The sequence below is a fragment of the Dreissena polymorpha genome, chromosome 10, assembly GCF_020536995.1.
Source record: "Dreissena polymorpha isolate Duluth1 chromosome 10, UMN_Dpol_1.0, whole genome shotgun sequence".
Classification (NCBI taxonomy): domain Eukaryota; kingdom Metazoa; phylum Mollusca; class Bivalvia; order Myida; family Dreissenidae; genus Dreissena; species Dreissena polymorpha.
The window spans coordinates 69,470,374-69,493,959 of NC_068364.1; the positions used below are offsets into that span (position 1 = coordinate 69,470,374).

The 23,586-nt window shown below is 36.3% G+C and overlaps 1 protein-coding gene across 2 annotated transcripts in view; it reads left to right on the top strand.

The window, feature by feature from the left end:
* The window catches only part of LOC127846961 (N-acetylneuraminate 9-O-acetyltransferase-like), a 76,779-nt gene that overhangs the window by 40,228 nt on the left and 12,965 nt on the right, over nt 1–23,586 (top strand). The window contains exons 10-17 of one of the 2 annotated variants that reach the window (XM_052378422.1): nt 1,918–1,988; nt 3,226–3,358; nt 4,149–4,257; nt 5,242–5,331; nt 6,623–6,742; nt 17,228–17,293; nt 20,014–20,170; nt 22,490–22,569. In XM_052378422.1, coding sequence (XP_052234382.1) covers nt 1,918–1,988; nt 3,226–3,358; nt 4,149–4,257; nt 5,242–5,331; nt 6,623–6,742; nt 17,228–17,293; nt 20,014–20,170; nt 22,490–22,569 — 826 coding nt within the window. The remainder of the gene's footprint in view (nt 1–1,917; nt 1,989–3,225; nt 3,359–4,148; nt 4,258–5,241; nt 5,332–6,622; nt 6,743–17,227; nt 17,294–20,013; nt 20,171–22,489; nt 22,570–23,586) is intronic. The other variant, XM_052378423.1, reaches the window with a different exon arrangement.

Genomic DNA, 23,586 nt, shown 5'->3' on the forward strand with positions numbered 1-23,586 from the left:
CAAAATCAATATGAAATAAATGCTCATTTTTACCACTGATTTTTCATCAACTTCCTATAATATGTATAAGAAACGTTTCTGATAGTTAACTCATTTATTTTGATTACGCCATTTCTCTCTAAAGCATTTATGATTGTATTTAAGTTGTACAAAGCAGTTTAGTTTAGTGTGGGGCTTTAATAAAAAGAGCATGATACATCGTTACAAGTATAGTATTTTACTCACGTAATGCGCTATAATTGCAATCTGCTTGTCGGAGTTTTCTAATCACTAGACCACATGACTATGTGGGCGGAGCGATCGATAATTTGGCGACTGGTCAATTCAATGAGGCCTTTGTATGGCAAAAATGCCATAGGTAAAAATGCCAGAGGAAAAAATGCCAGAGGTAAAAATGCCAGATGTAAAGTTGTAAAAATGCCATAGGTAAAAATGCCATAGGTAAAAATGCCAGATGTTATATAGTAATATAGAGTTTTGAGCAATATTCTTAAGGATATTGAGTATTGTAGGGGTTAAGTGAATGTTTAAAATCCGCAATTGATTAAGAAAAAAAGTGCAGATAAATATTATGTACAAAATTTCAGTTGTGGGGAGAGGGGAATTCACCCTGTAATAAATCTATATATTATCGGCTCTATGTTAAAATGCTTAAATGCTTTAATTAGCTATACGTATCAATACATGCCTCATTTAGTAATTAATGTAAACATGATCACCATCAAAACCCTGCTTGTTTGTCATATTGCTTTAATAATTTATTGTCCTAAAAAATCAAAAGATTCCGTTACATCAATAAAAATAGCTTTTAAAAGATATTTAATGACCGATTCTATAAAGAAACAAAAAATCCCAACCAATAAACAGAACGAATAAAGCACAATAACAAAATTATAGTCTAAATTTATTAGTGAGACAAGTAGAATAAAAATAACATGTTCAATAAGAAATGTTTCCTTACAATACTCAATATCCTTAAAAATATTGCTCAAAACTCTTTTACTTTTTTAACATCTGGCATTTTTACCTATGGCATTTTTGCCACTTTACATCTGGCATTTTTACCACTGGCATTTTTACCTCTGGTATTTTACCTATGGCATTTTTACCTCCCAATTTTTACCGCACCGTCATATCTTGTTCCCCAACATTCACCTTGTTAACACTGTTAAGGTCGCATTTCTCCACTAATCTTTATGAAACTTTCTTCAGACATTTGCCAAAACTGGGCACTGTAAAATCCAAATCTAGGGAACTGGTTGAAATTGAAAAGAGAGCTTGTGGACACTCTCAAAGTTTCATTTGATGCACGATTTTGGGGAAACTGGGAGAAACATTTGTCATAATGGTTTCTCAACTGAGTTTTCAATTGGTAAAATGGGGTCCAAAACTAGGTCATCAGACTGAAATATTGTTGAAAATGGCAAAGTTTCCTACTAAACAAAAAAAAAATTGTCAAAATTGAAGAAAATGTTTGATAACTTTTATGAGGTAACTTTTTAATCCTAATCTTTGAAACTTGGTTGATTCATTTTCACTATACTACATTTATATCAATGTTTTCTAATTTCAATTGTTATATTGGTATTGACTTAAAACACATGTTTTTGTGCATGTTTGTTAATGATGATGAGCTTTCTGTCCTTAAGTCTGAGTAAACTATTCTGTTCTGTTATAAACTTTGATGTGAGGCTGAGAGCCCTCGAAGCCCTACTTTTTTTGGCATATTACTGTCATAATTACTTTGGGTGTAAACAAATTGGGAAACATCATCCTGATCTTTCATTCTTGGCTTAGGAGTTTAGCACAGGCTGGTTAATGGAAGGTCAAATCAACAGAAATGACAATTATTTTTATTTTTTGCTCAAATTGCCTTTGATACTTTGTGCATTATTATTTATTTTTATTTTTTAACAGCTTAGTTTCCACAATTGCATTGCTGATTTATCGAAGGCGGCTTAGAAGAAATGGACTTAAAATTAGAACAGGTATGTTTTTTAAATGCTGTTAAAATATATCAGTCAAGCTCTGAGAAATCCAGGTTTTAGATATTGAGGGTATTAATCAACAATTGGGAAAGCTTTAGATTATTGCTGGTATTAACATTTGGGAAACCTGTAGATATTGAGAGAATTATCAACATTTGGAAAGCTTTAGATATTGAGGGTATAAATCAATATTTTGGAACGCTTTAGATAATGAGGGTTTTAATCAACGTTTGGGAAACCTGTAGATATTGAGGGTATTAATCAACATCTGGGAAAGCTTTATATTATGAGGGTATTTATCAACATCAAATAAAGATTTAGGTAATGAGGGTATTAATAAACATCAGGGAAAGCTTTAGATAATTAGTGTGTTAATCAACATTTGGGAAAGCTTTAGATATTGAGGGTATTAATCAACATTTGGGAAAGCATTAGATAATTAGTGTTTTAATCAACTTCAAAGAGAGATTTAGATAATGAGGGTTTTAATCAACATCAGGGAATGCTTAAGATAATGAGGGTATTAATCAACTTCAAGGAAAGCTTTAGATAATGAGGGTATTAAATAGCATCAGGGAAAGCTTTTGATAATTAGGGTATGAATCAACATCAGGGAAAGCTATTTATTGATAATGAGGACATTAATCAACATCAATGAAAGCTTTAGATAATGAGGGTATTAATCAACATCAAGGAATGCTTTAGATAATGAGGACATTAATCAACATCACGGAAAGCTTCAGATGATGAGGGTATTAATCAACATCATGGAAAGCTTAAGATAATGAGGGTATTAATCAACATCATGGAAAGCTTAAGATAATGAGGGTTTTAATAACTATTATTCAACATCAAGGAAAGCTTATGATAAGGAGGGTATGAAGCAACATTAGGGACGCTTTAGATAATCAGGGTATTAAGATAATCAGGGTATTAATTAACGTCAGGGAAAGCTTTAGATAATTAGGGTATGAATCAACATAAGGGAAAGCTATTTATTGATAATGAGGATATTAATCAACATCAAGGAAAGCTTTAGATAATGAGGGTATTAATCAACATAAGGGAAAGCTTTAGATAATGAGGGTATTAATCAACATCAAGGAAAGCTTTAGATAATGAGGGTATTAATTAACATCAGGGAGTGCTTTAGATAATGAGGGTATTAATCAAGATCAGGGAAAACTTTCATGTTTTCTTCTGGAGCCTATTTTAATACTATCAATCATGTTTACAGAGAACTGTCAGAGAAATGGAGGCGTTGTCAATGCGGAAACATCTACCAAGGAGCTGGCACAAAGCTTGTATGAGGTGCTGACATCCCTCTCAAAATTTGGCATCATCATGGCCTATTTCTACCTGTGTGACAGGTACATATTTTATTAAAATTAGCCTCGCTCTGGAAAAATGATGTTTTATGCATGTGCGTAAAGTGTCCTCCCAGTTTTGCCTGTTCAGTCTTATCAGGGACAACACTTTCTGCTGACGTTGGATTTTTGTTTAGAAGAGATGTTTTTTAAAATAAAAATTCCATATAAGTGTAAAGTGTTGTCCTTGCGGCCGCACATGCAGTCAGCCAGGTGTTCCCAAATCGGGGATCATATCTCTCTGGATAATAGTTGTTATCCAGAAATTCGGAAAGAAACATCTTATATGTAGATTTAAACAATGCAGACTGATTTTATTTTTTTGTTCCATTAGAAGTTTCATACAAATATATGTTTAATTATAGTTGATATGGTATGTTTTTAGTAACACAAGAAGCATGAAATGATGTCTTGAATAACAAAGAAAATGAGGTCACTATAATGTAAATGTTTGCTGCTTCCATCAGTGTGAAATACTGTTTAGTTTATACAATTGTTTTTGTCAAATGCACTTGTGATGGGATAAATAAATGCCGTAAACAATGGGTAGCTACTACTTGCTTAAGATCTCATATTATCCCTTTAACACTCAGATATGCACTATGATTGGTTTGTATTTCCTTAGAAAATTTAATTTAATTTAAGACCTTGCTTGCTAGTTTCAGCAGCAAACAGCATGAAACCTTCAAACACTGCACATTTTTTGCAGGCTTTTCTGGTTGTATGGTGGTTTCATATAGCCATTTTCACTTTGCTTAAGAGTGGGAGAGGTTTAGCTTCACTTGAATTTCAGGACGGATTTCTTCATGAAGGAGAACAAGTACTACACACATGTGAACTTCTTCCTACCTTTTGCCTACATCATGATCCTGGGGTTCTTCTTCACTGAAAGCACAGAAAAAGTAGGTTACACAACACTCTTAATCATGCATGAGAAACCGATTTGCAGTCAAGCTCAATGTTTTTTTGCTGCTTAAAGTTGTTTAGATGATTCCTTTGTCGTACCTATTCAAAGACATAGAAGTGATAGAATTTAAGCTGAGCTTAAAATGCCAATTTTTTGCCCAAGTTTCATTTATTGGGACTTGATTTATGGCAGGATCTTGTAATCCTTACAAATTAAGTTTGAAAGAGGGTATATTGGAGTCTCTCTGTTGCTCAGATGTTTTGTTAGTTAGTTGGTCATTTTCAATAAAATGTTACAAAATATCGCACTTCTCTTACACCTTTGAGTCAGACTTGTATTGTAAAGTCCACAAATGAGCCTTGTTGTGGGAAAACAGGTTTAAATGCATCTGTGTAAAGTGTCATCTCCGATTAGCCTGTGCAGCCCGCCCAGGAAAATCAGGGATGACACTTCCTACTTTTATGGAATTTTTATGTCCCCCACCGCTATAGTGGGGGACATATTGTTTTTGCCCTGTCTGTTGGTTTGTTTGATTGTGTGTTTGTTTGTTTGTTTGCCTTAACTTTAACATTTGCAATAACTTTTGCAATATTGAAGATAGCAACTTGATATTTGGCATGCATGTGTATCTCATGGAGCTGCACATTTTGAGTGGTGAAAGGTCAAGGTCATCCTTCAAGGTCAAAGGTCAAATATATAGCTTCAAAGCGGCGCAAAAGGGGACATAGTGTTTCTGACAAACACATATCTTGTTTAATTTAAACTTTTAAATGAAAATTCAGTGTAGGCAGAAAGTGAAGACCCTGATTAGTATGTGAGGACTACACAGGCTAATCTGGGACGACACTCAACGCTTTTAGCCCAGTTTTCCCAGAATGAGGCCAATATAGTGGATTTTAATATAAGATCTGACTCACAGGTATAAGATATGTGCTGGACATCTTAAACTCTGAAGACTCGTATGATGCCATAATTTCAGACAGAGATGCTGCATAGAGACCAGACTGACGAGTGGAAAGGATGGATGCAGCTTGTAATTCTCATTTACCACATCACGGGCGCTAGCAAGGTATGTTACTGTACAATCACTTATATTTGCAGAGTTCTTATTTCCCCAACTGTACTGTTCACTTACTATATTTTGCATAGTCCTTATTTTTATGCCCCTGGTAGGGTGGCATATAGCAGTTGAACTGTCTGTCAGTCTGTCTGTCTGTCCGAAAACTTAAACATTGGCCATAACTTTTGCAATATTGAAGATAGCAACTTGATATTTGGCATGCATGTGTATCTCATGAAGCTGCACATTTTGAGTGGTGACAGGTCAAGGTCAAAATTCAAAAAATACAATCCAAGGGAAGTAATAAGCTTTAAAAGGGAGATAATTTTTAAACCTGCCAAATGATATATTGAAATTTTATTTCAAAGCGGCGCAATAGGGGGCATTGTGTTTCATATTTTAAGATTTTTTATTCAGGGGTGTCAATAGTTCGGACTATTCCGGAAATCTAGATTTGAGCCGTCCAGGGTCGACTTTGAGATCAAGTGAGAATTGAAGTGATCTGCAATTACTAAATTGGTTACTTTTTGAAGTCAGATTTATTCATAATTTTCACCACATAAATTTTTCCTCAATTCAAAATACGTGAAATTATAAGCTGCCAATATAAGTGATGCCACTGTATGCAATTTATAGAGATTTATGATTGTGTTCAAATTATAACGGTAAAATCTCACTTTGCTTAAGCCTATGGTTTGTTTAGAATTTGGTTATTATCCCCTGACATAGGCGTAGAGATATAGAGTGGGCAGTGTCCGTCTGTCCATCATTTGGTCCCTGTGTCTGTCTCAAAATTTTGAAATTGGTGGGGGATATCAAGTCAACAAATTTGTTTGTTAGAAATATATTTTTCTCATCACAGTTACTGTTGCTAGCAAAGTCCTACATGCAATGTGCACTAATTTGTCCAGATTTGTTAATAGTCAATATAATGTATGGGCTTGGGGGCACATTCTTGTCTTTCTTTCCATGAGAATGTTCTCTGTAACCACTGATGAAATACCATCCACTTATATAACGGACAAAATACGCTTTTTTTCTGCTAGCATAGCTTATTGCATGTGCGTAAAGTGTTGTCCCAGATTAGTCGGTGCAATCCACACACACTCCTCCTGGATGACACTTAACTCCTGCTTAACTGATTTTTTTTTGTTAAGGAAGTGTCTACTTAATGAAAAGATAAGGCGTAAACTTTTGTCCCTGATTAGCCTGTGCAAAGTGAACTGACTAATCTTGGACTAGACTTGATACACATAGTATAACATTAAGCACAGTTTTTCCAGAATAATTTTCTTTGCAGATTCTACCCATCTACATGCACATCCGAGTTTTAGTGTCAGGTTACCTGTTCCTTACCGGGTTTGGTCATTTCACTTACTTTTGGAAGAAAGGAGAATATGACCTGTTCAGATACTGTCAGGTATTGGTTTAAATATATTTCTTTCAAACATGATATTTTATTTTACATAGAATTTCATACAACATTTATAATAGGTACATACTTTTTTTTAAATGGGATTAGAAGGAAAGACAAAGTCTTATAATGTTCTTGTCCCTCTTTCTTTGTCAGGTATTGTACCCCACTATCAAATATTGCATTATTAAACATGAAATCACACCATACTGTACAGGTTTTTGTGTGTTTTAAGTAATGATTAAATATGGCTGATTAATTAGAATTTTGAAAAATTTCACTAAATATTACTTTTATTACTGTTACAATTTCAGTGCATTTTGTAGACGTACAAGTAATCTTTGCAAAATAAGGGATTCCACAGAATTTGAATTCATTATTTAAAATACCAATTTAAAAAAAAATAAAACATTTTAAAATAGCAGATGTTGAAACTTTGTAACCCTTTCCCCATCAGAAGCAAAGTGAAAATGGCTTTTGCAACCAGCTTGAAACCAGAACAGCCTGCGAGTCACTCGCAGTCTGTTCAAGTTTTATGCTTTTTGCTGCTCATTAGTAGCAAACAGCATAATTAGTATCTTTAGGCTTGAAATGAAACCCTTTGAACTCGTTTCTAGTAAAGAAGATGGTACATTTAATCAGATTTTCTAAGGGACTACAAACACGTCAAAGTGCGTGTATAAGGGTAAAGGGTTATTTTGTGTACTCCTCCTGCTGTTGTTTGTTGGTGTTGTTTATCCTGTATGCATGTGTGGTGGCGAGTTGTGTTTGCACCTAACAGTGGTTTCATACTAAGCAGATATATTTGTATTAGTACAGTCCCTTGTCGACAACATTGCAGGAGAGTTTTCTATCCCTCTAACTCAATAACACGTCTTTTGTTGGGATTTTTTAATTATTAAGAAACCTGTACCCTATATTCTGTAATGAATGCCCTTACGCGTATATACATCCACATGAGGAAAATGTGATGCTCCTGGGGGTGTTTATTAGAGAATATATGGTATATCAGGGTTAAAAATGAAACTGATGTATCTTGTATTGAAATTTTCTGGAAATGCTACAGTTACTCTCTTATCCCTCTATGTGTATGGATAATACCTATTGCACAGCTGAACGGTGATAAATTATTCGGGGGGAAAAATTGTTGCAAAATAATTACTAGTCATAATATTGAAATGTTGTGAAGTAAGATTTAAATTGATTGTGGTTGTGCCTTACTGGGTGGAAAACTGATGCATTTTTTCATGCTGTCTCTTGTCTGCAACACTAGGCAATTAATGATGATAACAAACAATGCTCTTGGTGCATGTTTGCACTGGCTTAATCAGCTCTAGTAATTGACTGCCGTAAAGTGGCTTCTCTATAAAGGTGCTTTTGTCTGTTGGTAAAAGGTACACAGGCGAATCATTATATTTTAAAAAATCACCAATTTTGAGAAACTGTTGCCATTTGTGCATTTTGTTGCCATTGGCAACAAAAGCAAGTGACAGCAGGCAATTGTTAAATGGCCTGGAAATAGAGGATAAATGGTTGTGATAATTTCAAACTAAATATGTGAATAATGATTTTGTAAACAGGCGAAATATAATTGTTGTTTTACTTACATTCTGATCATCACATTACAAATAGAAAAAAGGTTCATAATTATCTTCAGTTCTAGAGTGTTTGCTGATGGCATACAGTCCACTCTCGTTATCTCGACATCAGATATCGCGATTTTCTCGATATGTCGAAGTAGGCTCAATGTCCCAACTTTTTTCCTTCTTTATCTATATTAATAAACATCGCATATATTGATTTTCATTATGTTGAATAATTCGATATCTCGATATAAAAGTTTGTTCCGAGTCCCGTTTTTACATGTATTTACTGTGGTTTATCTCGAAGTGCGAATAACTGTCCCAGTGTCGGCAAAGGTAAGAAAGAGCTAGGTTCACTAACCACCCAAAATGGCCCAATCTCAGAAATTGGCGAAAATTGGTTTGTTTATTGATCAAAATCTAGCAAATTTAAAATACAGTTTTTTATTCCACATTTCAGGACTATGACATCACAATAGCCCCTTAATTAGAGAACCTGTTAAGTCAATTAAATATACTATATACGCAGATTTTTGTCCCTGACGTTGAAAACTGTGGTTTTTCTATTCCTAGTTTTTATTAATTCTGTTCTATTAAGTGTTTTCTTATTGAATGTGTTTTGCCATGCATACGTTACTTGCATATTTTCCGGATAGACACTATATTCAGATATTTCAACATTTTAGCGGATATATGCTGATAATTGTCTAAAAAACGTATCTTGAAAAATCTAAAACATTCTTGTTAAATGTATTTCAAGTGTTTTGCAATGCATATGTTACATGCATATCTTTCGGATAGACACTATTCTAGATATATTCTGAAAATCCTCAAATTCCCCGACTTTTAGCATTCTAGGGGTATAGGCGTCGGGCTCTGTGCATACTGTAAGGGACTCTATACCTTATAAAATGAAGTTTTGCATAGATAAATTATGGATTTTAATAGTTATACTTCCAAACCGATAATTTGCAAAGAAATAATTTTAATAAAAATGTTGGGCCAAAAATCATGGTTAGTGAACCTAGCTCCATTTTCTTTGATACTAAACCGTTCCCAATACTGTGCAATAGATAATTGATCTGTTACTTGCATTAATGACCACACGTGTCTAATGCCGTTAGCCATTAACACTTGAGTATGGCCTGTCACTTCAACTGCAATTAACACATAGCCTGCCAAAAGGCGGAAATACTAATTGTTTTTACAAACAACATTCCAAAATGCATTGAGATATATTTTTGCGTATATAAACCATCGCAAATTTGCAGAAAGTTGTTCTATCCTTGAACTTTAACAGTCATTATCAACTTGAAAGATAATTAGGAGTTGTCTGTCGAGCAATCCAGAGAAGGACATCCAAGAATCGTAAGAAACGCGCATTGAATCTCATACAGTAATTATTACGCCGTTGTGAGTATCATGCCACGCGGCTTTAGTTAGACCACTTAGCAGGTATTTAGATGTTAAAAACAAGGTAAATTGTGTCTCATTTTTCTTTGAATAAGCCTAATCCGATATCTCGAGCTCTCGTTATCTCAATATTTTTTCTTGTTCCTGCTGACTTCGAGATAACGAGAGTAGGCTGTATGTATAACTTTATTGAAAGTGTGTATTTCAACCATTATGTTAATTTCAGTCCCTAATAATGCACAGTTATTGATATGTGTAAAACAATTGAGCCAATATCTGGGAAAACTGGGCATAATGCACGAGTATAAAGTATTGTCACAGATTAGCCTGTGCAGTCTGCTGTTTACCCATTTGCTTCTAAACCTTTCCCACTCAGAATTCACAGTTTAACAATCCAAAAAAGACTTGTTTACATCATCACGTTCAGGTTGTTTGTTACATAAACGCAAACACATGTGTTGTGTATTGTTATGCCCCCCTTCAAAGAAGAGGGTGTATATTGTTTTGCACATGTCTGTCCGTATGTCCGTCCACCAGATGGTTTCCGGATGATAACTCAAGAATGCTAACGGTCAAAGGTCAAGGTCACAGTGACTCGTTCTTGGATGCAGTTTAGGACCTCATTTGCAGATTATATTATGTACTGGTGTGGTGGGGTCTCCGTCCCCACCAGATGGTTTCTGGATGATAACTCAAGAACGCTTATGCCTAGGATCATGAAACTTCATAGGTACATTGATCATGACTGGCAGATGACCCCTATTGATTTTGAGGTCACTAGGTCAAAGGTCAAGGTCACAGTGACTCGTTCTTGGATGCAGTTTAGGACCACATTTGCAGATTATATTATGTTCTATTGTTGTGGGGTCTACGTCCCCACCAGATGGTTTCTGGATGATAACTCAAGAACGCTTATGCCTAAGATCATGAAACTTCATAGGTACATTGATCATGACTGGCAGATGACCATTGATTTTCAGGTCACTAGGTCAAAGGTCAAGGTCACAGTGACTCGAAACAGTAAAATGGTTTCCGGATGATAACTCAAGAATGCTTACGCCTAGGATCATGAAACTTCATAGGTACATTGATATTGACTGGCAGATGACCCCTATTGATTTTCAGGTCACTAGGTCAAAGGTCAAGGTCACAGTGACAAAAAACGTAATCACACAATGGCTGCCACTACAACTGACAGCCCATATGGGGGGCATGCATGTTTTACAAACAGCCCTTGTTTCTTTTAGCAAAGATCAAAATAAGTTTATTCAAATTACGATTTCATTAAGTTAAAAAAGATGCAAAGATGCATATACTCTTTATTAAAATTGAATCTGTATGGGATTTTTACATATCATGGGGAAAAAGAAGCTTCGAACTTGTACTTTATCCCTTTCCCTTTGAGAAGCAAAGAGAAAGTAGCTATGTGCAAACAGCATAAAACTAAAACAGTCTGCCAGTAACTCGCAGTCTGTTCAGGTTTTATGCTGTTTGCTGCTCATCAGTATCTAAGGGTTAGAAATGTAGCCTTTAAACTTGAATCTAGTAAGAAAGGTCTTTAATGAAATGTTACTTTCTAAAGGACTAGAAATGCGTCAAAGTTCATATCTAAGTGGTGAAGGGTTAAACCTGCTGTAATGTAGTAGGTTTTCATTGAAATAAATTTTGACAATATGCACAAGTTTTTCGTATTCAATTTTCCTCAAAAATGTTCTTGGAATGTGAATTAATTCAGCTATGCCAAAACAGCCCTGCACTTAGTAAAAATAAACCCTAACCTTAGAGTTCAGCTGTGTAAAGTGTACATGATTATGTGAGAGATAGAAATCCTGGGCGAGGTTCAGCTGTGTAAAGTGAACATAGATTATATAAGGGATAGAAATTCTGGGCAAAGTTCAGCTGTGTAAAGTGTAGATGATTATGTGAGGTATAGAAATCCTGGGCAAAGTTCAGCTGTGTAAAGTGTACATGATTATGTGAGAGATATTAATCCTGGGCAAAGTTCAGCTGTGTAAAGTGTACATGATTATGTGAGGGATAGAAATCCTGGGCAAAGTTCAGCTGTGTAAAGTGTACATGATTATGTGAGGAATAGAAATCATGGGCAAAGTTCAGCTGTGTAAAGTGTACATGATTATGTGAGGGATATAAATCATGGGCAAAGTTCTGCTGTGTAAAGTGTACATGATAATGTGAGGGATAGAAATCATGGGCAAAGTTCAGCTGTGTAAAGTGTACATGATTATTTGAGGGATAGAAATCATGGGCAAAGTTCAGCTGTGTAAAGTGTACATGATTATTTGAGGGATAGAAATCATGGGCAAAGTTCAGCTGTGTAAAGTGTACATGATTATGTGAGGTAAAGAAATCCTGGGCGAAGTTCTGCTGTGTAAAGTGCACATGATTATGTGACGGATAGAAATCCTGGGCAAAGTTCAGCTGTGTTAAGTGAACATGATTATATGAGGAATAGAAATCATTGGCAAAGTTCAGCTGTGTAAAGTGTACTTGATTATGTGAGGGATATACATCGTGGGCAAAGTTCAGCTGTGTAAAGTGTACATGATTATGTGAGGGATAGAAATCATGGGCAAAGTTCAGCTGTGTAAAGTGTACATAATTATTTGAGGGATAGAAATCCTGGGCAAAGTTCAGCTGTGTAAAGTGTATGTGATTATGTGAGGAATAGAAATCATGGGCAAAGTTCAGCTGTGTAAAGTGTACATGATTATGTGAGGTATAGAAATCATGGGCAAAGTTCTGCTGTGTAAAGTGTACATGATTATTTGAGGGATAGAAATCATGGGCAAAGTTCTGCTGTGTTAAGTGTACATGATTATTTGAGGGATAGAAATCCTGGGCAAAGTTCAGCTGTGTAAAGTGTACATGATTATGTGAGGGATAGAAATCCTGGGTAAAGTTCAGCTGTGTAAAGTGTACATGATTATTTGAGGGATAGAAATCCTGGGCAAAGTTCAGCTGTGTAAAGTGTACATGATTTTGTGAGGGATAGAAATCCTGGGCAAAGTTCAGCTGTGTAAAGTGTACATGATTATGTGAGGTATAGAAATCATGGGCAAAGTTCAGCTGTGTAAAGTGTACATGATTATGTGAGGGATAGAACTCCTGGGCGAAGTTCTGCTGTGTAAAGTGCACATGATTATGTGACGGATAGAAATCCTGGGCAAAGTTCAGCTGTGTTAAGTGAACATGATTATATGAGGAATAGAAATCATTGGCAAAGTTCAGATGTGTAAAGTGTACATGATTATGTGAGGGATATACATCGTGGGCAAAGTTCAGCTGTGTAAAGTGTACATGATTATGTGAGGGATAGAAATCATGGGCAAAGTTCAGCTGTGTAAAGTGTACATAATTATTTGAGGGATAGAAATCCTGGGCAAAGTTCAGCTGTGTAAAGTGTATGTGATTATGTGAGGAATAGAAATCATGGGCAAAGTTCAGCTGTGTAAAGTGTACATGATTATGTGAGGTATAGAAATCATGGGCAAAGTTCTGCTGTGTAAAGTGTACATGATTATTTGAGGGATAGAAATCATGGGCAAAGTTCTGCTGTGTTAAGTGTACATGATTATTTGAGGGATAGAAATCCTGGGCAAAGTTCAGCTGTGTAAAGTGTACATGATTATGTGAGGGATAGAAATCCTGGGTAAAGTTCAGCTGTGTAAAGTGTACATGATTATTTGAGGGATAGAAATCCTGGGCAAAGTTCAGCTGTGTAAAGTGTACATGATTTTGTGAGGGATAGAAATCCTGGGCAAAGTTCAGCTGTGTAAAGTGTACATGATTATGTGAGGTATAGAAATCATGGGCAAAGTTCAGCTGTGTAAAGTGTACATGATTATGTGAGGGATAGAACTCCTGGGGCCCTGTCTTATCAAAGATTGTAAAACAAATTTAAGTAAGGAAAAACTTTGTAGTTTGCAAACAATATATATTTATGATCAATATGTCGCTATTAAATATAGGGCATTGTAAGGATTAGTAAACAAAGAATTACAGAAACTATAAGGTATGGTGCTTAGCAAGAATAACTCTTCCAAATGTTCAAACCTTACTTAGATTTGTCAAATGATGCTTCATAAGATGAGCCCCAGGATAATGTTTTACTAAGCTACATATTCCATTCTAAGACTTACATATTAATTAATTAAATAGACTTATATATTTTCATTTATTGAAGCTCATTTTTAGCTCATCTATTTTTTGAAAAAAAATTATGAGCTATTGTCATCACCTTGGCGTCGGCGTTGGCGTTGGCGTTGGCGTTGGCGTTGGCGTTGGCGTCGGCGTCCGGTTAAGTTTTGCGTTTAGGTCCACTTTTCTCAGAAAGTATCAATGCTATTGCATTCAAACTTGGTACACTTACTTACTATCATGAGGGGACTAGGCAGGCAAAGTTAGATAACTCTGGCGTGCATTTTGACAGAATTATGTGCCCTTTTTGTACTTAAAAAATTGCAAATTTTGGTTAAGTTTTGCGTTTAGTTCCACTTTTCTCAGTAAGTATCAATGCTATTGCATTCAAACTTGGTACACTTACTTACTATCATGAGGGGACTGGGCAGGCAAAGTTAGATAACTCTGGCATGCATTTTGACAGAATTATGTGCCCTTTTTATACTTAGAAAATTGACAATTTTGGTTAAGTTTTGTGTTTAGGTCCATTTTATTCCTTAAGCATCAAAGCTATTGCTTTCATACTTGCAACACTTACTAACTATCATAAGGGGACTGTGCAGGCAAAGTAATGTAACTCTGACTGGCATTTTGACAGAATTATGTGCCCTTTTTATACTTAGAAAATTGAAAATTTGATTAAGTTTTGTGTTTAGGTCCACTTTATTCCTACAGTATCAAAGCTATTGCTTTCATACTTGCAAGATTTATGAACTATCATAAGGGGACGGTGCAGGCAAAGTTATGTAACTCTGACTGGCATTTGGACGGAATTATGGGCCCTTTATACTTAGAAAATTGAAAATTTGGTTAAGATTTATGTTTTGGTCACTTTACCCCTAAAGTATCATAGATATTGCTTTCATACTTGGAACACTCACAAACTATCATAAGGGTACAGTAAAAGGACAAGTTGCATAACTCTGGTTGTCATTGTTACGGAATTATGGCCCTTTTTTGACTTAGTAACTTTTAATATATGGTTAAATTTTGTGTTTCGATCCACTCGAAGTATCAAGGCTATTGCTTTCAAACTTCAAATACTTACATGCTATCATGAGGTTACTGTACCTGGCAACTTGAATTTTACTTTGACCTTTGAATGACCTTGACTCTCAAGGTCAAATTATTAAATTTTGCTAAAATTGCCATAACTTCTTTATTTATGATTAGATTTGATTGATACTTTGATGAAACTACTCTTACCTGACATACCACAATAGACTTCACCCAAACCATCCCCCGTGCCCTCCCCCCCCTCCCCCCCTCCCCCCCCCCCCCTAATTTTTTTTTTTTTTTTTTTTTTTTTATAAGATCATCTCACAAATGACCACCACACCCTCACACTATACCCCCACCCCACCCCCCCCCACCCCCCCCCCAAATTTTTTTTTTGATTTTTTTTTTTTTTTTTTTTTTTTTTTTTTTAAGATCATCTCACAAATTATCACCACACCCTCACACTATACCCCCCCCCCCCGATTTTTTTTTTTTTTTTTTTTTTTTTTTCGCTTTTTTGGAAGATAATGTAATAAATGTCCACAACCCCACACTATACACCCCTCTTCACTCCACTCCTCCCTCCTTTGTGATTGAAAATGAGAGTCCCTTCACCTTTAAAAAGAAAATAGATGAGCGGTCTGCACCCGCAAGGCGGTGCTCTTGTTTAAAATAATAGTTTCTTAAATTTCATTTATTAATACCAAATGCACATTCACTGAAACTTCAGCGGCAAAGGATATTGCACACAGCTTTGATTTCAACATGTATGACTAAAGTGCAGAGCTGTCAATAAATTTGAATTATGCGTGTAAGTCTGATTTGTGTGTAAGTAGCTTAATAAAATGGGACCAGGCTGAATATTTTAAAGCTACTTGTTTAAAAGCAGTCATTTTAATCTTTGAACATGAAATAGAATGTTATTTGCCATACATGTATCTATCTGCATCGAAAAATAATTATATTTTAAGATGGGGAATTGTGATCACTCTTTGTCAGGTGTCTGTCATGGTGGGGTGTGTGTGGTATGCATCCTAAATTATAATTGTTAACAACTCTAGAGGCCACATTTTTCATCCAATCTTGACAAGACTTGGTGAGAATGTTTATCTTGACAATATCTATCTACCAAGTTTGGTTTTGGGCCACATGCGTCCACAAACTAGGCTATCAGGTCAAATCTTAGAAATACCTTGTTTAAACTTAGAGGAATTGATGAATGTTTATAAAGACAATATCTATGCCAAGTTTGAATAAGGGTCATATGCATCCAAAAACTAGGACATTAGGTCAAATCATAGAAAAAACCTTGTTACCAACCTCTCTATAGGGAACATTTTTGACTCATTCTTGATAAGACATGGTCAGAATCTTTATCTTGACATTTTCTTGGTCAAATTCCAATCAAGGTCATGTGCGTAATAAAACTAGGTCACAAGGTCAAATAGTATTAAAAGCTAAGTGGTGCCACTCTAGAACCCACATTTATGACTCATTGAAACATAGTCAGAATGTTTATCTTGACAATATCTAGGCAAAGTTTGAATCTAGGTCACTAATGTGTAGAAACTAGGTCACCAGGTCAAATAAATATCTTACCATTCTAGGGGCAGCATTTATGACTCAAGCTTGATGGAACTTGGTCAATATGTTTTGATAATATCTTTGCCAAGTGTGAATCTTGGTCAGATGTGTCTAAAAACTAGGTCACTTGATAAAATTTCTACAACAAACTTGTTACCACTGTAAGGCCACATTTATGACTCATTTTTATAAAATTTGGTCAGAATGTTTATCTTACTAAAATGAAGGCCATGCATGAATCTTGGTCAAGTGTGGTCAAAATGAGATCACCTGGTCAAGTCCTCAACAATTAGTGACTGGGAACTCAGGTGAGCGCTGAAGCACTTTATGGCCCTCTTGTTATCAAGAGCTACATGTGTTATTAACCCTTTCCCACTCAGAAGCAAAGTGAAAATGGCTCTGTGCAAACAGCATAAAACCAGAACAACCTGCGAGTCACTCGCAGTCTGTTCAGGTGTTATGCTGTTTGCTGCTCTTCAGTATCTAAGGGATTGAAATGAAGCGTTTAAAACTTAAATCTAGTAAGATAGGTCTTTAATTAAATTTAAATCTTTAAGGGACTACAAATGCATGAAAATACATATCTTAGTGGTAATATACATATCTTAGTGGTAAAATACGTATATAAGTGATAAAGGGATAAAATGAACTCCCGAGCTTGTTTTCAAGTAGCTTTCCAACGTTCACCTGTACTTTGCCTGCATGTTTTCAGACTGGGTGTCGCTATTTACCACAATATTGGAGCATTAGGAACAATGGGCTAAGAAGAATGCTTGAAGTAAGTGAGCGTGCTCAATGAGGACCATCAGATGCTTAATAGACAAATATTGGCTAGATTTTAATGATATTTTTAAGTAGCGCTGTGCAAAAACTGGGTTTAATGCATGTGCGTTGTGATTTTTGTTTGGGAAAGAAAGTGGAAAGTGTCATACCTGATCAGACTGTGCCAACTGTATATTTGTTAGACAGAATATATTCATACCAAAAGGACAGTCAAGTAGACATTTGCACCAAACGCTTTCTAGCATTAACATTATAGTGGTGGCTACATGTTGCTATATAACAACATTTATATTTAACTTGTAACCACTTAAACTTTGACTTTGGGGACCTGTGTTTGTTATATGAGACTTTACGTTAACCCTTAAAGCGCTGGAGCTGAATTTTAAAGGCCTTTGCAAACAGTTTGGATCCAGATGAGACGCCACAGAACGTGGCGTCTCATCTGGATCCAAACTGTTTGCTATTCTGATAGTATTCTTTGAAAAAAATTCGAAGAAAATGCTAATTTTAGAAATTCAACAGACAACATTTTAGCAGATGACAAATTTCCCAGCATGCAAAGGGTTAATAAGGGGTTTATAGTTCTCTCTACTTTGTAATATGTGAAAAAAAGTAAGAATCAAAATCATGTTGGTACTCTTCTTACAAACAAAACAGTGCATTTCATGTTGTTAATGCATGTATGTTCTATTCTGTCTATTATTTTGGCTTGAACTCTTCATAAACAGGGACAGGAATAAATAGACATGACATGACTTATTAGATCATCGTTAGATGATTGTATGATTTTACATTTGTGAGGATATTGTAAGTGTAATTGTGCTGTTTAGTAGTTATATGTGTGTAATGAAATAACCTTATTAAGCTACAGTTAAAAATTATTTGATATAATGCCAAAAATATTTAATGAACAATATATTTATTATAAATATGATAACACAATTGAGAATTGTATGTACTTATAAATATGAAGTAACACAATTGATAATTTTAGGTACTTAAAAATATGAAGTTAGTGCCAGAATATTAAGGCTATTTTAAAGCAAAAAGTGACCTCATAAATATTGCTTTTTTTCTCTTTTATGCCCCCCTTCGAAGAAGAGGGGGTATATTGTTTTGCACATGTTGGTCGGTCCGTCCGCCAGAAGGTTTCCGGATGATTACTCAAGAACGCTTAGGCCTAGGATCATGAAACTTCATAGGTACATTGATCATGACTGGCAGATGACCCCTATTGATTTTCAGGTCACTAGGTCAACGGTAAAGGTCACAGTTACTCGAAATAGTAAAATGGTTTCCGGATGATAACTCAAGAATGCTTATGCCTAGGATCATGAAACTTCATAGGTACATTGATCATGACTGGCAAATGACCCCTTTTGATTTTCAGGTCACTAGGTCAAAGGTCAAGGTCACAGTGACTCGAAACAGTAAAATGGTTTCCGGATGATAACTCAAGAATGCTTACGCCTAGGATCATGAAACTTCATAGGTACATTCATGATTGATCATGACTGGCAGATGACCCCTATTGATTTTCAGGTCACTAGGTCAAAGGTCAAGGTCACATTGACTCGAAATAGTAAAATGGCCCGGATGATAACTCAAGAATGCTTACGCCTAGGATCATGAAACTTCATTGGTACATTGATCATGACTGGCAGATGACTGCTATTAATTTTCAGGTCACTAGGTCAAAGATCAATGTCAAAGTGACTCAAAACAGTAAAATGGTTTCCGGATGATAATTCAAGAATGCTTATGCCTAGGATCATGAAACTTCATAGTTCCGAACATTGATCATGACTGGCAGATGACCCCTATTTATTTTCAGGTCACTAGGTCAAAGGACAAGGTCACAGTGACTCGAAATATTAAAATGGTTTCCGGATGATAACTCAAGAATGCGTGCGCCTAGGATCATGAAACTTCATAGGTACATTGATAATGACTGGCAGATGACCACGATTGATGTTCAGGTCAAAGGTCACAGTGACAAAAAAAGTATTCACACATTGGCTGCCACTACAACTGACAGCCTATATGGGGGGCATGCATGTTTTACAAACAGCCCTTGTTATAAAAAAATACTAGCATAGGATTATATGAGAAGTTTGGTATGTGGCTTGTAAAAATGAAAAGTCATGTCCCTCTATTTTAATTTCTTTTCTCGCCAACACATCATGTAAGAGCAGTAACACAGTCTGTGTAATTTAAATTAAAGCAAAAATAGAGTGATAGAACAATGGCAAAGAAAAATTAATTTTCCTGGTTTTTTATTTTCTTTCGAACTCATGACCTTAAATCAATACCTTTTTACATGCAATTGAAAAAATTATATTTAATTAAAGGGCAATAAAACATGTGACCAAAATATTACAATCTATTTATGCTCTCAGTCCTTTGATTTCAGTCTGTTTTGGCATAACCCTTAGATTTCATACAGTCTTTCTTTGCCATTTGATTACAGACAGGATTTTTATTCTCTCAGCCCTTTGATGCCATGAAATCTTTTATTCTCTCAGCCCTTTTATTTCATACTGTCTTTATTCTCTCTGCCCTTTTATTTCATACTGTCTTTATTCTCTCAGCCCTTTGATGTCATATAGTCTTTTTATTCTCTCAGCCTCTTTATGTCATACAGTTTTTGTTTTCATTATCTTAGCCTTTTGATTTAAATTCAGTCTTTTTATGCTCTCAGCTCTTTGATTTCAGGTGCTGTTTCGTCTGAACTTCCTGGTGGTGGCGCTGTGTTTTGTGATGAACCGCCACTACCAGTTCTACTACTTCGTGCCACTGGTGTCGTTCTGGTTCATGGTCGTCTACGTCACCATGGCAGTGTGGCCCCGGGTTACAGAGAAACAGGCCGAAGGTATCCTAGCAACACATGTAATCCTTTGCTGGTATTCACCAACCTATTCCAAGAGATAAGAATGGCGAATAGTCGTAGACTCAAGAAATGTACCTAAGAGTTTGCTCATATACAGACTAAAAATGGTTCTTTTATCTTTAACATGTTGTTAAAGAAGAATTGTACAATCTAAGGCTTTAACTGCCATGCTTCACTTGTCTTTCAAATGAATTACAGTTTTAAGCATGTTCTCAATTTTTAGAATTAATTCTCAGAATTGATTGGTGAATATGGGCCCTTGGTTGAGGTAACCATGTTTATTTTAATAGAAAAAGAGAAGAATTTTCAATACATAGAATTGTGCTATAATATTACCAGTAACTTGTACAATTTAAGGAAGGGAACTTGTTTGCACTATTTTCGGAACCTATATTGTCATCAAAAGGTCTCTTAGGGAGGACTGAAGAATTATCTCAGCCACTCTAGGGGTCATTTGCTAGTGACCCCTACAAAGGATTTACTGGTTTTCTCACCAAATATATGGTTTCTGCTTTACTCTGTAAATCTAGGAGCCATTGGCTAGTGGACCCCTACAGAGAATTAACTAGTTTTCTCTAGAAATTTAGGAGCCATTGGTAAGTGATCCTTACAGAGGATTTACTGGTTTACTCAGGAAATTTAGGGGCCATTTGCTAGTGTTCACCTCCAGAGGATTTACTGGTTGATCAGCAAATCTAGGGCCCATTGGAAAGTGGACCCCTACAAAAATTTTACTGGTTTATCAGTGAATCTTTGAGATATTGGCTAGTGTTCCACTCTTGAATATTTACTGGCTTTTCAAGAAATCTAGGGGCCATTGGCTAGTGTACCCCTCTAAGGGATTTACTGGTTTCTCAGCAAATCCAGGGGGCATTGGCTTGTGGACCCCTCTAGAAGATTTATTGGTTTCTCAGCAAATCTAGGGGACATTGGCTAGTGTACCCCTTTAAAGGACTTACTAGTTTCTTAGCAAATCCAGGGGCCATTGGCTAGTGTACCCCTCTAGAGGATTTACTGGTTTCTCAGTAAATCTTGGGGTCATTAGCTAGTGTACCCCTCTAGAGGATTTACTGGTTTATGCAGCAAATCTAGGGGCCATTGGCTGGTGAATCCCTCTAGAGGATTTACTGGTTTCTCAGCAAATCTAGGGGATTCTAGTGTACCCCTCTAGAGGATTTACTGGTTTATGCAGCAAATCTAGGGGACATTGGCTAGTGGACCCCTCTAGAGGATTTACTGGTTTCTCAGTAAATCTAGGGGCCATTGGCTAGTGTACCCCTCTAGAGGATTTACTGGTTTAGGCGGTAAATCTAGGGGCCATTGGCTAGTGTACCCCTCTAGAGGATTAACTGGTTTCTCAGCAAATCTAGGGACCATTGGCTAGTGTTCCCCTCCAGAAGATATACTGGTTTATGCAGTAAATCTAGGGGACATTGGCTAGTGGACCCCTCTAGAGGATTTACTGGTTTATGCAGTAAATCTAGGGGCATTGGCGAGTGGACCCCTCTAGAGGATTTACTAGTTTCTCAACAAATCTTGGGGACATTGGCTAGTGTACCCCTCTAGAGGATTCAGTGGTTACTCAGCAAATCTAGGGGCCATTGGCTAGTGTACCCCTCTAGAGGATCTACTGGTTTCTCAGCAAATCTAGGGGCCATTGGCTAGTGGACCCCTCTAGAGGATTTACTGGTTTCTCAGCAAATCTAGGGGCCATTGGCTAGTGTACCCCTCTAGAGGATTTACTGGTTTATGCAGCAAATCTAGGGGCCATTGGCTAGTGTACCCCTCTAGAGGATCTACTGGTTTCTCAGCAAATCTAGGGGCCATTGGCTAGTGGACCCCTCTAGAGGATTTACTGGTCTCTCAGTAAATCTAGGGGACATTGGCTAGAGTACCCCTTTAGAGGATTTACTGGTTTCTCAGCAAATCTAGGGGCCATTGGCTAGTGTACCCATCTAGAGGATTCAGTGGTTACTCAGCAAATCTAGGGGCCTTTGGCTAGTGTACCCCTCTAGAGGATTCAGTGGTTCCTCAGCAAATCTTGGGGCCATTGGCTAGTGTACCCGTCTAGAGGATCTATTGGTTTCTCAGCAAATCTGGGGGCCATTGGCTAGTGTATCCCTCTAGAGGATATACTGGTTTCTCATTAAATCTAGAGGGCATTGGCTAGTGAACCCCTGAAGAGGATTTAGTGATTACTCAGCAAATCTAGGGTCTATTGTTTAACCCCTTCTTACTGTCATCTGCAATTTGGGATACAAATCATTTGAACTGTTGTGACATGTTAGTAACTTGTTTCAGAGAGGACAAGAACCTACCTGTTCATGATAATCAAGTTTATTCTACTTGTTCTGGTCATCACACTGTTCTTCATTTCTGAGGTGAGATTTCATTGGACAATTAGATTGGGCACACTTTACGTGATTCAGATTATTTGACAATTAGATTGGGCACACTTTACGTGATTCAGATTATTGGACAATTAGATTGGGCACACTTTACGTGATTCAGATTATTGGACAATTAGATTGGGCACACTTTACGTGATTCAGATTATTGGACAATTAGATTGGGCACACTTTACGTGATTCAGATTATTGGACAATTAGATTGGGCACACTTTACATGTGGTTATTTTTATATGTACAGTCAATCTTGTATTAAGAGATCACAAAAGGGAGTAACCAAAAGTGATTTCTTAATAAAAATGATTTTTAAATGAAAAAAAGACCATTCTGGAAATAAAGTAAAATCACTGGTTAACCATATTTAGTATGATTAAGGAAGCAAAAGTGTTGTTTTATGGCTTCTTGATAGGAAGCAGCTTTCCTTTGATTACGTCAAACTGATAACCTAATGATTTTTTGGCGTTCAAGTTTGTCTCAATTTTCAAATTTAACCACCATGTGGTCGCTAAATCAAATATTTGGACATCAAAATATCTGAAAATCAGCTGTTGCTGGTTGCGTAAGACAAAAGTTGCTTAATACAATATCAAAATAAGAGAAAACACTTGGAGGGACATTAAAAGTGGTCGCGTAACACTAAGGTGGCTTAATTCAAGTGGTCGCATCTACAAGATTGACTGTACATATGAGCCTTGATTGGGAAACTGGGCTAAATGCATGTGCATAAAGTGTGATCCCAGATAAGCCTGTGTCGTCCTCACAGGCTAATCTGGAAATACTCTTTTATGGTGCTTTCTGGTTAAAAGAAGGCTCTTCGAACCAAAAATCAAATGTAGGCAGAAAGTGTTGTCACTTATTAGCTTTTGTAAGCTGCACAGGGTAATCTGGGATGACACTGTCACAGGGTAATCTGGGATGACACTGTCACGGGGTAATCTGGGATGACACTGTCACAGGGTAATCTGGGATGACACTGTCACAGGGTAATCT